The sequence below is a fragment of the Poecilia latipinna genome, unplaced genomic scaffold (assembly GCF_001443285.1).
Source record: "Poecilia latipinna isolate Pla-1442-1.1 unplaced genomic scaffold, P_latipinna-1.0 Scaffold1204, whole genome shotgun sequence".
NCBI classification, from domain to species: Eukaryota; Metazoa; Chordata; class Actinopteri; order Cyprinodontiformes; family Poeciliidae; genus Poecilia; species Poecilia latipinna.
The window spans coordinates 147,727-162,600 of NW_015113820.1; the positions used below are offsets into that span (position 1 = coordinate 147,727).

The 14,874-nt window shown below is 42.0% G+C and overlaps 1 protein-coding gene across 2 annotated transcripts in view; it reads left to right on the forward strand.

Moving 5' to 3' along the window:
• The window catches only part of LOC106960631 (collagen alpha-1(V) chain-like), a 96,739-nt gene extending 83,989 nt beyond the window's left edge, over positions 1-12,750 (forward strand). Inside the window, exons 50-66 of one of the 2 annotated variants that reach the window (XM_015053822.1) lie at positions 82-189; positions 330-383; positions 484-537; positions 632-685; positions 817-870; positions 968-1,075; positions 1,234-1,287; positions 1,389-1,442; positions 1,644-1,751; positions 1,958-2,011; positions 2,100-2,135; positions 2,221-2,274; positions 2,370-2,637; positions 5,205-5,317; positions 8,097-8,165; positions 12,154-12,387; positions 12,521-12,750. In XM_015053822.1, the coding sequence (XP_014909308.1) occupies positions 82-189; positions 330-383; positions 484-537; positions 632-685; positions 817-870; positions 968-1,075; positions 1,234-1,287; positions 1,389-1,442; positions 1,644-1,751; positions 1,958-2,011; positions 2,100-2,135; positions 2,221-2,274; positions 2,370-2,637; positions 5,205-5,317; positions 8,097-8,165; positions 12,154-12,387; positions 12,521-12,667 (1,623 nt within the window). In that variant the 3' untranslated portion in view covers positions 12,668-12,750. Of the gene's footprint in view, positions 1-81; positions 190-329; positions 384-483; positions 538-631; positions 686-816; positions 871-967; positions 1,076-1,233; positions 1,288-1,388; positions 1,443-1,643; positions 1,752-1,957; positions 2,012-2,099; positions 2,136-2,220; positions 2,275-2,369; positions 2,638-5,204; positions 5,318-7,971; positions 8,041-8,096; positions 8,166-12,153; positions 12,388-12,520 lie in introns of both variants that reach the window. The other variant, XM_015053821.1, reaches the window with a different exon arrangement.
• The last annotated feature ends 2,124 nt before the right edge of the window (positions 12,751-14,874 follow it).

Here is a 14,874-nt window from a genome sequence, read left to right on the forward strand (position 1 = left end):
TGTACTCTTTGTTTGGGAAAGGTGGAAATTTTACACCAAAGAGCTTATTGAAATATACATGTATATGTCTTTTTACCCTAGGGTCCAAGAGGAGAGCGTGGAGAGAAGGGAGAGGCCGGTCCAGCTGGTGCTGCGGGACCTCCTGGCCCTAAAGGTCCACCTGGAGATGATGGCCCTAAGGGCAGCCCTGTGAGTTCTCATCCGCCTTGAGCTGCACAAAAACACTTTTGACACTGTAACAATGGTTGCCCAGGTGATATTTACTGTGCTAAATTTAAAATTACAAGTCCAAAAAGACGAGTGGTGTTTATTTTCTATCTAATTCTTAGGGTCCGAGTGGCTTCCCTGGAGACCCTGGACCACCTGGAGAGCCCGGTCCAGCTGTAAATATACACATGACTGATTGCCTCTAAGCTCCGGTGTTTACATCGCTTAAAAATAAAACATGTTTTTTGACTGAGGTTCTGTTTGTATGTAATTCAGGGATTAGATGGCCCAGCTGGTGATAAGGGAGACGACGGAGAGGCCGGTCAACCTGTGAGTGCTTTGGTTACTTGTAAGGGGGTTATTACTGCTTTGTCGTTGCTGAAAAGTGTTAATAGTTGATGGCTGCATTTTCTTTTCAAACCAGGGTTCACCTGGACCCACCGGAGAGTCTGGTCCTTCTGGACCACCCGGAAAGAGAGTAAGTAGAACCTGGAGGTCTTTCCGTCTTGTTTTGATACAAAAACTTTTTTTTTTTATCAGATTCTAGACTCTTATGCTCTGTGTTTGCATTATGCTTCAATAATCTCTGTCAATAATTTATTGAAACAGGGGCCTCCTGGAGCACCGGGGCCTGAGGGAAGACAAGGAGAGAAAGGAGCCAAGGTAACTCATGGAATACGTAAAAGTTCTCTATATTTTATGTCTTCCAATTTGTGAATATATTTCATCCGAATAAAAATGCAATCTATAACCTTAAAAGGGAGAGCCAGGCATTGAAGGTCCCCAAGGAAAAACAGGCCCTGTGGGCCCTCAAGGATCACCTGGAAAGCCCGGTTCTGAAGGACTCAGGGGCATCCCCGGCGCGGTTGTAAGTACAGCCTGACTTCTCTTGTTTTGGTATTTGTTTTGGAAAAAAAAAATGCAACATTTATGCAAAGAAAGTTCTGGCTAACAGCAAAATATAAACGATTCACACTGTCTGGAGGTAGTCTCTGAAAATCCTGAATAACTGATGTTTGTTTGAAGGGCGAGCAAGGACTGCCTGGCTCTCCAGGCCCAGACGGACCTCCTGGACCTATGGTGAGTAAATGCACCGGCCCCGGCTTTACTATTTGCTTACAAATAGTAAGCAAAAAAAATCAGTGTTGGTCTGATCCGAGTGATTCTTGTTCTCTTCACAGGGCCCTCCTGGTTTGCCTGGTTTGAAAGGAGACACTGGTGTTAAAGGAGAGAAAGTAAATACCTCCACCACCCATTAAAGCCACCTAAATAATTCAGAGCACCGGCGTAACATTAAAACTAACGACCAAACTCAATAACTTATGAGATTTCTTTGCCTCTGGTCGTCAATTTGGCAACCTTATGTTTAGAGGCTCTGTCAGATAGATGTATTTACGCTCAGACTGATGTATTATTGACTGTTTTTTTGTCCGCAGGGCCATCCGGGTCTCATTGGTCTGATTGGACCCCCAGGTGAACAGGGCGAAAAGGGTGACAGAGGTCTTCCCGGCCCTCCAGGATCGTCCGGTCCCAAAGGAGACAACGTAAGCGACACGGCCCAGAGGGCCCAACGCTATGTTAGCAATCGCCAACCTCTCTGAGCGCTCCCGACAGTCTTTCCCATACTTCGGGAAAGATTTTAGTTCAGCTAAATTAGCAGGCAGCCTCCTTTGGTTTTATCTTGAACTTGTTTGTTCTGTATAATTCAGAGAATTGCCTGGGGATTTACATGTCGTCTTCTCTCCGTTAGGGTATCGCTGGTCCTACAGGTCCCCTCGGTCCAGTTGGACCTCCCGGCTTACCTGTAAGTCTATATTCTTCACATTAGCCTGATAGCAGCCGCTGTCCTTTCTTGGCCGGTATTGATTGCTTGATGTTATTGGTGTCTTTAGGGTCCACCAGGTCCCAAAGGAGCCAAAGGGTCGTCTGTAAGTGATTTACAGAAACCTGAATGTTGTGGAGGTGACAACAAGCCTGTGTAACAAATAATCGGTTTGTTTTTCTTCCTTTCAGGGTCAAACAGGTCCAAAAGGAGAGACAGGAACCCCTGGTCCTCCTGGCCCACCTGTGAGTAATCCAACAGGATCGTTATTCTGTCCCAGTGCTTACCGATACCTTCTTAGCGTCTCAACAGTTTGTGTCTGTCCATCTGTCCCCAACAGGGCCCTCCCGGTGACGTCATCCACCCGCTCCCCATCGTCAATCCCATTAAGGGCAGAACACGTAGGAACATCGACGCCAGCCAGATGGTGGACGATGCCGCCATGGACGCCAACTACAAGGACTACGACGACGGCATGGAGGAGATCTTCGGGTCGCTCAACTCGCTGAAGCTGGAGATCGAGCAGATGAAGCATCCGCTGGGCACGCAGAACAACCCGGCTCGCACCTGCAAGGATCTGCAGCTGTGCCACCCTGATTTCCCCGATGGTTCGTGTGATGTTCCGTTTCATACGCAGGGCCCTTCTGCTCCGCTCTGTTCATATCTCGCTCTCGAATCATCAGTGATGCAGCGACGAAAGAGAAATGTCTATGACAGCAGAGCGCGGGCGAACGGGACGTCGAGTTCCGTTACGGATACCGATGTCTCATGTTTCCATGCGCTCTAAATGCCTCGATGATTTTCTTTTGAGAAAAGAAAAAATCTGACAGAAATTGGAGAAGAAAAAAAGAACACAAACATTGAAACACACAATATATCAGAGTTTTTACTCTTGAGTTGATTTTGGAGAAAACGTAGCAGCCAGAAGCCCTGAACTGAATTACATGATTACCCAGCTCAATATTTACATCTGAATAAATTCTTAATTACCATTGCTGTGTTTACATAAATTTCACTTAAGGCTGATTTGGATAAAAGCTATTATGCAACCAAACTGAATTTAGTTCTTTCTTGCTATTTTTTGTTCAAATCTTTAAAATTCAAACCACTGGATTTCTTAGAAAAAGAAAAATAGCTTTACATTTTCTAGTTACTTTTTTAATTGTATTTTTACGACCTTTTCAATTTTGGCCTTAAGGAAGATAAGTTCTAGATAGTATATTAAAGAGATTTATCCAATTGTCCAACTTATTTAGAGCAGCTTCTGCTTAGAACAAGTGAATCGTGTCCAAAAGCCGTCCTGTCCTTGAGGGAGCCAGTCTGGTTCAGCACAACTGCTTTTTAATGAATGAGTCACTGCCAGGCTTCGGCACAACCTGACGATAAACTGAGAAGAAGGAAAATTCTGCCACTTAAATCGGGTGTAGCAGGGAGACGTCTAAAACATGCAGGACATCTTTTCCTGAAGGCCCCGTGGACGCCGCTAGCTAAGGTGCTCCTTTATTTATTTGCTTAATTAATCTCCAGACAAGACAGTTGCAGCCTAGGATGTTAAGAGAAAATATGTATGCACAATATTTAAGTCCCTTAAACTCCTCTGTTGACAGGAAGGTAAAACACAAACACAGTGTCCTCTGTAATTATCGGATCCCCTGGTATACATGTTCAAAAACAACTGAAAATAAGTTTTCTTTTGCTCAAACATATATAGTATCATGCTGATTTTTTTTAAGGAAAAATCTAACTATTAATTTCTGTTGATTTAGTCAATGGGGAAAATACACCTAAAAATTAAAATGGTGCAATCTGCTGCACTTCTTGCAGTTTATATAATACATATAGAATCACTTTCTAATTAATGCTGGCTTTTTTTTATTATTCACGTGTCTCATAGTCATGAGAAATCATTGTGTTCATCATAATCCTGGGAAAAAAAACATGCATACTTTTGTTGTTCATATAATTTTTCCACAGTTTTTGGAGCGCCGCTAAATTTCAGTGTCTGAAATGAGAAATAAATGCAACTGAGGACTCCTTGAATGCAATATTTGTTAGGATGCTATATATGCCATAATATGTTTTAGCCTGTTGAATGGACGTTTCCTGCCCTCCCTGTCCACAACAGATGTGTATTTGTAGTGGCTGTGACGTGATGAAGGAAAAGTATTCAGTATTCAGTATTCAGTAACAGCTCAACAACTCCATGTTTTCCTGGTATTTTGTAGCTTTAAGTAGAATTACTGTGAGCTCTTTAGCAGCAGAATAGCACTACTCTGTTACTGGGGTGTCAGGTAGCCTTTTTTGCTGATCGAAGATTTTATTTGGAGCGGCGTACGTGTCCGTTGCCGACTTTATGCGGCGACTGATCTGCTGCCAAACTAACATTGGATTTTTTTTTTAAATACTTTTTTTAGTGTCGCCTTTATCGTTTGCTGAATAAATGTCATAAAATTTTAAGTTCGTATTATCTAAGTGTCATAAACTTTTAACTTACAGTCCATTACTTCCCGCTGCCCCGGTTTATAAATAGAACATAGCACAAGACCAGTTTTTCGCTCTTCAAAATATTGCCTAATTTTGCTCACAAAGGTGAATATTAATAATTTTGCTAAATTCCTGACATTTTTGTAAAGCTGTATGTTCACGTCTTTACCATGAACGTCAACAACAGAGGAGACCTTTCAGTCTGGGTCTGATTCCAACATTGACTGTGTTACAAGAATATGAAATGACTGTTCCTTTACCCTGTTGCTTCATCTTAGCCAAACAGATTACAAACACAAAGCTCTCCCGTTGCAGTTTTTTACACTTTCCCCTCTAAATAAGGATTAATTGTGTAACGGATTTGACATTTACAGCTCTGGAAAAAAACGAAGAGCCCACTGCACTGAACCCCATTGAAAACCTCCTGGTTATTCCACCAAGTACTGATTTCTGAACTCTTCCTCAGTTAAAACATTAGTATTGTTTTACTCAAATATATACCTATACAAAGTAAAATCAGAGAAACTAATCATTTTAAGTTGCCTCTTCATTTTTTCCAGAGCTGTATATGTAATTCTAAGACGTCAGGTTGATCTGAATGAGAAAAGGACAGGCATCGACTGCTTTACACCGTTCAACAAATGTCCTGTTTTCTCCTCTGAACGTCTTCCGCTGTGCCTCCTGTCTGCAGGTGAATACTGGATTGATCCAAACCAGGGCTGCTCGCGGGACTCCTTCAAGGTCTACTGCAACTTCACAGCAGGTGGAGAGAGTTGTATCTTCCCGGATAAGAAGTCTGAAGGGGTACGTCTGGCCGCTGCGCGCGCAACGCACATCTACACAAAAGAAAACACGGCACACGCAGAGGTCGGGAAGAAAACTTCCACGTTAGAATCGACAGAGGAGGAAATGTTTGCAAAACTCAGCAGATGAGGAAAATATCGTGCATTTTTTTTATTCCCTCCTCTCTCACACGTGGGACTGACTGCTGTATTCGTGACGCGAACACCTCGAGAGTCGCGACTCGTGTAGTCACGTAATTAGCCTTCGCCGGTTCCCCTGCCGTGGCGGGACAAGGAGATGTGGGAGATGACTCATCAGTTATATTTTACAAACAGCAGACAACATTCTCTCCACCTCACCCAAAAGCTTTTTTTTTTTTTTTAATGTATCCGAGTGCTGCTTTGACAGGGAGCAGAAAGAACTCCGTGGCATATGAAAGCACTGGCAGGTGACAAACACAGCCAGAACACTTTCTGGTTCATTATGCATGAGCGTGCGGAAGAGAGAGGAGCGTGGCGGAGCGGAGGAACACCGTCTCTGACAACTTGAGGGTTGTGTAATAGCACAAGTGCTACAGCCGTTTTAATGATCCCACTCATCAAGCCTCAGAGGGGCGGTGGGAGGGGTAAGGGGGGTTTGCTTAAACCCCGAATAATGAAGCGGACTTTTTATAGCCTCGCCCGGCAATGGGGCCGCTCTCTCGTTTGTGTCTGAGGCGGAGAGAATAGCCCCCGCTGTCAGTCTTGGCATTGATGCCAAAAAAAACTCTCCCACATATTATCATCAGAGCGCTAACCCACACCGTCCAGATGGAGCACAAGAAAAAAAAAAGAAAAAAAAAAGCAACACTAGAGATGCTGAGAGGGAGGAAGTTGAAACTTTGCTCTGAAAACGAGCGAAGGTTGCCCTTCAAGGCAGCGGGGGTTTAATGTATGTCGTCTTCCAGCGACAGGTGATTCTTCATCGACGCGTTAGGCGACCGCTGACAGTTTCATATCAAACCTTGCTCGCTAATTATAGAGGAATTCATCACTGTCACGGCTGAGGCCGTTACGAGTCGCGCCGTGGATTTCGCTGGCAGAACGACGTTAGTGCCCATCTGTAAAACCTGAGCCGGAGAGATCAGCATCTGGCTAAAAGTGTTCGCACGTCCGTCGAACTTTTCCACATTTTGTCTCGTTCCAACCGCAAGCGTCGGCGTATTTCATCAGGATTGTGTGTGACAGAATGGCCAAGTTGCACATAGTTGAGAAATTTTTACCAGAAAAGTTTAAGTGTTGCTTGGCAGCTGTTCTGCCAAGGTTTGTTTGAGAGTATTAGTGGATAAACCAAGGAGCACACAAAGTAGGTCAGGGATAAAGTTGTGGCTGCTAAAGGAGATCACCCTTAAATGTAAAGTAAAGGTGGCCGATATGGACGTTAAGCTTTATCACGCTATTTTGTTGTATTATGGCGACAACTAAGTATCAATAAGAACTACTTATTACATATTTTTAGGCTAGTCTATGGCTGTGACTGCAAACATTGCTCTGGAACATTTGTAATACGCTACTTTAGTTCACCAGTCACATGACGGCATGTGATATGTGTCACTAAAATGCACACAGCAACTGAATAATTATGTTTTCATATATATTGACACTCTCACTGAGCAAACAGTGGAGAAACCATTACAACTAACAAACACTGACAATGTTGGAGAATTTATCGTGGCATCGATGCATGAAAAGTCTTATAAGGATAAGAGGCGCATCGCGATAAGTGATTAACGATAAATGACCTGATAAATTCCAAAACCCATGGTAAAGTTGAAAAGGAAACGGTAAATATTTTTTGCTGGAGTTCACTGATAGCGCACTGAGCACATACACAGTGAAACATGGTAGTGGCAGCACATGCTGTGGGGATTTTCTTTTTTCAGCAGGGATAGAGAAAACTGGTCTGAGATGATGGGAGAATGAATGGAGCTAAAGAAAACGCAATGCTGGCAGGAAGAGCAGATTGGAGGTTTGCCTTCCAGGAGGGGCCCTAAAATTACAGCCAGAGTAACAAGAGAATGGTTTAGAGCAAAATATATTAGAATGGCCCAGTCAAAGTCCTGACCTAAATCCAGTTGAGAACCTGTGGCTTCCTGTTCATTTTGTATTTGAGCTTGAGGCATTTCCAAAAAAGGGAATAGTTTACCGTAAGGTTGTTCTCCATGGTTCTTGCAGCAGCGGGCTAAAAATTACTTGATCTTTTTATAAAAAAATCAAGTGGTTTGAACACTTTAACAAATCACTGCTGTAACATCAGAGAACCACACAGACTGCCTAGCAGAAACATAAACATTAATGTAAAAAAAAAAAAAAGAAAGAAAGAAAAACTCCATGCAGGCAGGCGATCATTTAATATCACTGTGTACTTATGAATATTTCAGCAGCAATTAGCCGCCAGCTGCAGTTCATACCGTAGCGGTGGGTAGAAACTCTCCAGTCCAGCAAGGCTACTTGATCTCACTGAGCCGCGTTTCAGATCTGTAGGATTCATCACTGGAGAACAAAAGGAGAAAGAAGAAAAGCTGAAAACCTCGGGGGGTGGGAGGGAGCTGAGATTTCTGTCAAATCTGTTTCCTCTCTTTAACACCTTTCTTCCCCACCCCTCCTCTGCCTTCTTTTGTTGATCCGTGCCCCCAGGCAAGGCTCACATCCTGGGTAAAGGAGACTGCCGGTTCCTGGTTCAGTGAATTCAAACGTGGTAAACTGGTAAGCCTGACTCTTAAGTCCCTTTCCCTCCCCTGAACACTTCTTATATTTTACAGAGCAAAATGGCAAAATGGCCCAAAGACTCGCCAGGCACTTGGTATAGTCACTACAAGAGAGGTTCGCTGGTAAGTGGCTCTGCCTGCGGTTCCCGGAGTCCCCGGCCGAGGCCCGGGCTCTGCATGGTTCTGGTTCTGGTTCTGCACTATGAAGTATGTATTAAGCCTGGCACTATGCTTGTAGGTTGTTCATTTATGATGCATGACTTCGACATGAGCTGCATTCTTCTTCAGTCCAGGAACAATGTAGAAGGGATGCTGTCAGAAAGAAATGGAGGAGAGGTTGGTGGAAGGATGATGATTATCACTTTAGGTCAGTGGTGCTCTGGGGTCCAAAACAACCCATGACAAAGTATCATTGGTTCCACTGGCAGATTATTCCACTTTTTCATCAATATTAATGAATTATTGACTTAAACAAGGTCCTATATCTTGCTGATAAGTAACACGTAAGTTACTTAATTCAAGTGTGCTAAGGTATTTGCACTAGAAAGTGAGCAACAATGCTTGTTAAGACTGTGTTTATAACATGTTAAAACTACTGGACCACAGTTTCCATTAAGTTAAAAATGCAAAAATGAGATTACTGGGGGTATCTCCCTTTCTGTCTTTTTTTTTATTTATTTATTTTTACCTGCTCAACAAAAAATAAATATTTTATAAAATCTGTATAGATCCAAAACATAAATAGGGCTTCAGACTGTTAACTTATTAAGAGACATCAGTTGTTTTCTGTTCTGTGGGCCAGATTTTTCACCATTTTTCACTTGTGATCAGGGACCAAACCAAATCATTCCAAGTTCCACAAATGGCCCCCGGACCACACTTTGGACACCACTGTTAAATTAGATGCAAAATTGTATTTTACAAAAAAAAAAAAAACTTCCTGCTCTATCCACTCCATGATACCTCTACTCCATATAAGCAGCATCTCTAAGTGACTCAGTGCCATGACGCTATGACCATGAAACGCAAGTTCATCACTTTAGGCTTCTCTCTTAAAAGAAAAAGCAAACAAGCAGAGCATATATACTCCCATCCTGCGATCCCTTTGTGCTGCTGCTGCTGCTATGCAGCTGATCACACACTCCCAGTGTGTGTTAGCGTGGATCCGGGTCAATGCGGTCAGGGCACTCAGTCACCACTCAGAAGCTTCTGGCTCCTCAGTCTGTTGACTTGTGATGATCAAGAGGTAACGTTTCTCCTGAGATGTGTGGCTGCATGCACAGTGTACGGGACAGAGAGTGAGGAGGGATGTGAATGAAAAGAAAAAAAAAGAAAGAAGAAGAGCTGACTGGTAAGCCACTCCTGAACATGAGCCTAAGAGCCTGTGCTCTTATGAAACGACATCTCCTGAATGATTGGACAGTTAATCTATGACTCTGCGCCGAGTCGCAGCACAAATGCATCAAAACGACAAACATCTTCCCCTGGTTCCTACTCTGAAAAAGATATGGAAAGTATGGATGTCCAGATTCTTTTCCTTGATCATAATCTTTAGTAACCCAGCTATCTTATTTTATTTTTTTTCAATCTGCCTTAAACACAATGTGAGGTAATTCATTTATACTTAACGGGACAGTATTATGTATTTTCCAACCTCATAGTATCATTTTATAGCTCACTCAAGTAACTATGTTGCCTTTAGTTGTTGTACATATCAAATAAGACATGAAATAAATTTGACATTGTAATTTAACAATTTGGAAATTGGGCCCATTTCTCTTGAGAAAGTCAGGAAGTCATCACAACATGGCTCCTCTATTTAGCAAAGTTTTCACCAGCATCACTCTGAGACGCAGCTCGTATAACGAGCTCGGAGGATGTGCAGTCCATCTGATATTTGCCAATTGCTGCTGGCTAGTCTGTAGGAGCTGAGTGGAAGAGCTGTTGCTCTGTGAGGTGGAAGCTCAGAAGCTTGGAAAATCCAAGGAGGAGCTTTGTCCTCGAAGGTGGCGCTAGCCGCACCCAGGCGTTTTACTCAGCTCAGCGGTTGCCACGGGAGATTAAAAGATTTCTCAAACATGCATGAAGGAATCAACACTTCAGCTATGTTTTTGAGCTATGGAACAAAGTCAAAGTGTGTTGTAAGGCTCAATAAAGTTGATTTTACATGTAATACTGCCCCTTTAAGGAAAAACACCAAAAAAAGAGAAAAAAAAAACACTGCAAACTCCTTAAATAAGTCTGGAAAAGTACAGGAAAGGCATCAGGCACCCCTCACTCTTTATTACCGTTCATTGTGAATGTCAGCCCTGCGGGGTATCTCGTGTGCATGCGCATGCAAGCTTCGACTCACCACGTGCCAAAGCCAGTCGAGGAGGGGAAAACACCGAGGCACCAGATGGTTTGCTGCTCCGGCTGCATGGCACACGTTCAGCATGCACTCTACACTCAGTAAGTCCTGTTTGTCTGCAAGGCGAAGTGGATCTAATGGATTCCTGATGGTTGGTATGCAGATTGTCGTTTAAGAGCATTAAAATAAACTGGATCAACTAGGATTGGTTCCAGATGTATCTAATCAGTTTGGATTATGAAGCCCTATAATCATCTTAATGGGATGTAACTCAGTTTTGTGCAATGTGAGCATGAAAGTGGGGAGGTGGGGGGCAGCAGGGGAGGATTCTGGGGTAATTATGAGGCAATTAGCATGTCATTACTACCTTATATCTCCTATTTTGAGAATTACACTTGTGTGGGTTTGAGATTCTGCACACACGTGCATCTAGCATCTAAACAAGCTGCTCTGCCTTTCATTCCAAGGATTTTCCATATTCATTTTTTAACATTTTTGTAGCCTGGAGGCATCAGTGCTCCATTTGTAAACACATAGATTACATAAAATACATTTATGCCTTTAAGGAATCAGGCCCTGCAACAGACTGGCAACCTGTCCAGGGTGTACCCACCCTGCCTCTTGTCCGGAACGTTAGCTGGAGATTGGCACCAGCAACCCTCCCGACCCCACTAAGGGACAAGGGTGTAAAGAAAATGGATGGATGGAATCAGGCAGTTATTTTACAATATTCTCCACTTCCATAAATGATTCATAAATATTTATTTAAAAAAAGACCCAAACTGGCTTTGAGTTTGCACACTAGTTTTAGAAATCTCAGAAGATTGTGTCTCTTACAGTGTTTATGTGTAGCGCATTGATATTAGTAACTCATTTGAATATTGACAGTAAAAGAAATAAATATGCTCACGTCGGTCTGGATTGATGTGTTATACAGATTTATGTAGTTTTTATATACCTGCTTTAGATTGTTGTATATTCTGGTAATTCATAGGAGCTGTACACCATGGTGGTAGTACTGCATCTTAAATCTGGGTCTATAAATTGATCATTTTCCAGAAATCCCCCCACACAATCGCCTCAACAAATAAATAAATAAATAAATAAATCTTGAAATAGTTTCACTGAAATTTGTGCACAAAATTAAATGCAGTTTGAGTTTGTAACACCGCGTTATGCAATAACTGCAATTTGGAATAATGTAGTAAAATCAGGCTTTAAAATGTACTAAGGCATTATTAAACCAGCATTATGTAATAGTTGAGTAAAATCTTGAACTCATTTTTAATGAACAACATGCAGGTTAATACCGAGGGCATGAGGCCAGAAAGGCAACTAAATGACCAAAAGTTATTTGTTATCCAAAGTGTCAGCTTCAGTGTGCACATAAAGAACAGTTTGTGATCGTTTTACAACATTATGTGTCACATTATTAGATTATTTAAAAAGAAAAAGAGCTACCTCCGCATAACGTAATAATCAGCGCAATGTGCAATGTTATGACATAATGTGAGAAAAAGTATTGCAAAATGCGCTGAATGATTTTATTATGTAATGCGGTTGCAGTGATGTTTTATAACATTTTGAAGCCCGATTTCAGTACATTGTTACTCATTGCGGCGTTGCAGGGTTTGATAACATTTGTAGATGTCTGCTGGAAATCAGTTCCTGCATCCCTCATTTACCTTCTTCCCGGTGTAAAAGCTGGAAAGCTAGATTTCATTTTTAAAATATGTTTGGGTTTTTTTTTTGTCTCTGTAGCTGTCCTACGTGGACGCCGAGGGCAACCCCATTGGCGTCGTCCAGATGACCTTCCTGCGGCTCCTGAGCGCGGCGGCCCGGCAGAACATGACGTACAACTGCTACCACTCGGTGGCGTGGCACGACCAGGAGCAGGACAACTACGACAAGGCCATCCGCTTCCTGGGATCCAACGATGAGGAGATGTCGTACGACAACAACCCCTACATCCGCGCCGTGGTCGATGGCTGCGCGGTAGGTTAACGAAAAGCCACCCGGTCCTCGTCGTCGTTTGAAGAGGCGCGGTCTGTTGGATTTCTGAAATTAATTCCGTCTCCTGCTGCGTCTCTCTCTCTCTCTCTCTCTCTCTCTCTCTCTCTCTCGACAGCTGAAAAAGAGCTACGAAAAGACAGTACTCGAGATCAACACTCCGAAGGTGGAGCAGGTGCCTTTTGTGGACATCATGTTCAACGATTTCGGCGGCTCTACGCAGAAGTTCGGATTCGAAGTGGGGCCCGTGTGCTTCATCGGCTGAGACCTTTTACCGAGCAAATGGAGGAAGAAGAAAGAAAAAAAAAAGAAAAACCTACTTTTGTTTTCTCAGAAAGAAAAAAAAAAGACAAACAATTGAAAAATAATAGGACAATGCTATTTGTATAAAAAAAAGAAAAACTGTTTCCACAAAGCGACACGAGTCAAACATAATTACGTCAGGAATACAGCGAAAATCTAAAGGAATAGAGAAAAATAACCTTGAAACCTCAGTGTGCCTTCTTTTATCACATGCAAGTTTTGAAACTGAAGTTTGCGTCCTTCCTCCCACACACACACACACACACACAAAGCCTCCCCTGCCCGAGTCCAGTCCCCCCCACTCCATCGCATTTGATTTCGATTCTTTTGGTCTGAAACAACGAAGGCGACCCTGAGAGCTGCAGCCGTTCCAGACGGTCGCAGCGTTGCCCACGGACACCATCCCATTCGGCTCTGTTTTGATCTCATGCCCCAAACGCCCCACCCCCCACACCTCCTCCACCCTTTATCCTCCCTGCCTTTTGCCACCTTCTCTGTTCTTGGTTTAGTTTTCTTGTTTGTGCATAATTGTCTCCCCATTCTCTTTGGAATGGACCTTATATATTTATATACATATAAATATATATAAGTGATTGTTTTCCCCTTTTTTTATGTTTGTAAGTACATTCTGTATATTTTTTTTTCTCCTGGTAATGTTTATTGCTTCTGGCTTCAAAACATGCATGTGACTGTACTAATTGTGAGGTAGACGAACGAGAAAACATCTAAAATCGTACAAACGCATCCAAAACGAGGATAGAAGAGAAAAAAGAAAAAACAAACGCAATTGGAAGTTCTGTCTTTGTAGAGCACACTTTATTTTTTATTTTATTTTATTACTTTTTTTTTTGTAATTTAAGAACAGATTGGAAATAAAAGACTAAAAAACATGCTCTGTGATATAAAGTACAAGACATTCCCTCATTTTGTACCCAAGCCCCACTCTGGTGGAAATGTAATTAAGTTAATAAACTGCTTCTGTACTTTTTTGCTGAAATATTCATCTTACTGTGCAGTGGAAGGTAATGAACGGAAAAAAAAAAAAAAAAAAAAAAAAATAAAAACCTAGGTGCTATTTTCTCTCCTCTGTGGTGCTATGTATGTTTTTCAAGTTTGTGTTTGAAAAAAAAAAATATCTAAGAGAAAAAAACTTGTGGAGATAACAGCCCACGTTGCTCGACAGCGCCCCCTCCCTGTACGCCGAATCGATTCACGACACGGATCTCTGCTGCAGCCGCTTCCCTCTGTTAAGGTTCCCGCGTGCCGTTTCCCTGTGTCGCCGCCTCCTCATTGGACCGCACATAGCAGAAATGGCCTGTGCCAAATGTTTGGAAAGACGAGAGGAAAAGAACACCCCCACTGCCCCCGAAACACACACACGCCCTCTTTCTCATTTTGGTTTTACGTACGGATCACCTGCTCTGAATCGGGCTGGTAGAGTTGGCAAAATGGACATGTTGTAACGGGTCAAAAAAGGGATTTTTTGCACCCTATCCAAAGGATTTTCGCTTAAATATTTAGCTTTACGTGACTTGGAGTCATGTTCGTACGAGAAACAACTTGAAAAGTCACCAAATTAGTCTTTTTAGTTTGATTTTTGTTTTTGGTTTTTTGGGGGTTTTTTTTTAAATATTGCTCATGCAGTGTTGGTTTTCTTCATGTCTTAATGCTTTTTTGTTTTGTTCAAACTATGCACTCTCTATGCTTATGACCACTAGTATCTACCACAGAATTTTTACAGCTCTTTATACATAGGCTTGTTTTATTTCCTTTTTTTTTCAAAAAATAAAAAAAAAAGAAAAAGAAAAAAAAAATCTTTACGTGACTTGAACCCTTGGTGTTTAGGATAACTCCATGCGCTTGTAGATCTTCGGCTCTGATCTTCACGGTGTTGCAGCACACCCAACATTTATCGCTTTTGCTCTCGCAAAAGAACCGGACGAAAAGATAGGGGGGAAGAGAAATAAATAAACAAACAATAACAATAATACAAATTTTATTTTGTAAATTTCCAGAACCAGCATCGATGCTGTCGTTGCTATGTTTTATTTTGTAGATTTCCATTTGTAATGTTTGTTATGGTCTTTTTTTTTTTTTTTTTTTTTTTTTTTTTTTTTTTTTTCAGTTTTTTCAAAAAAAAAAAAAAAAAAAAAAAAAAAAAAAAACAAT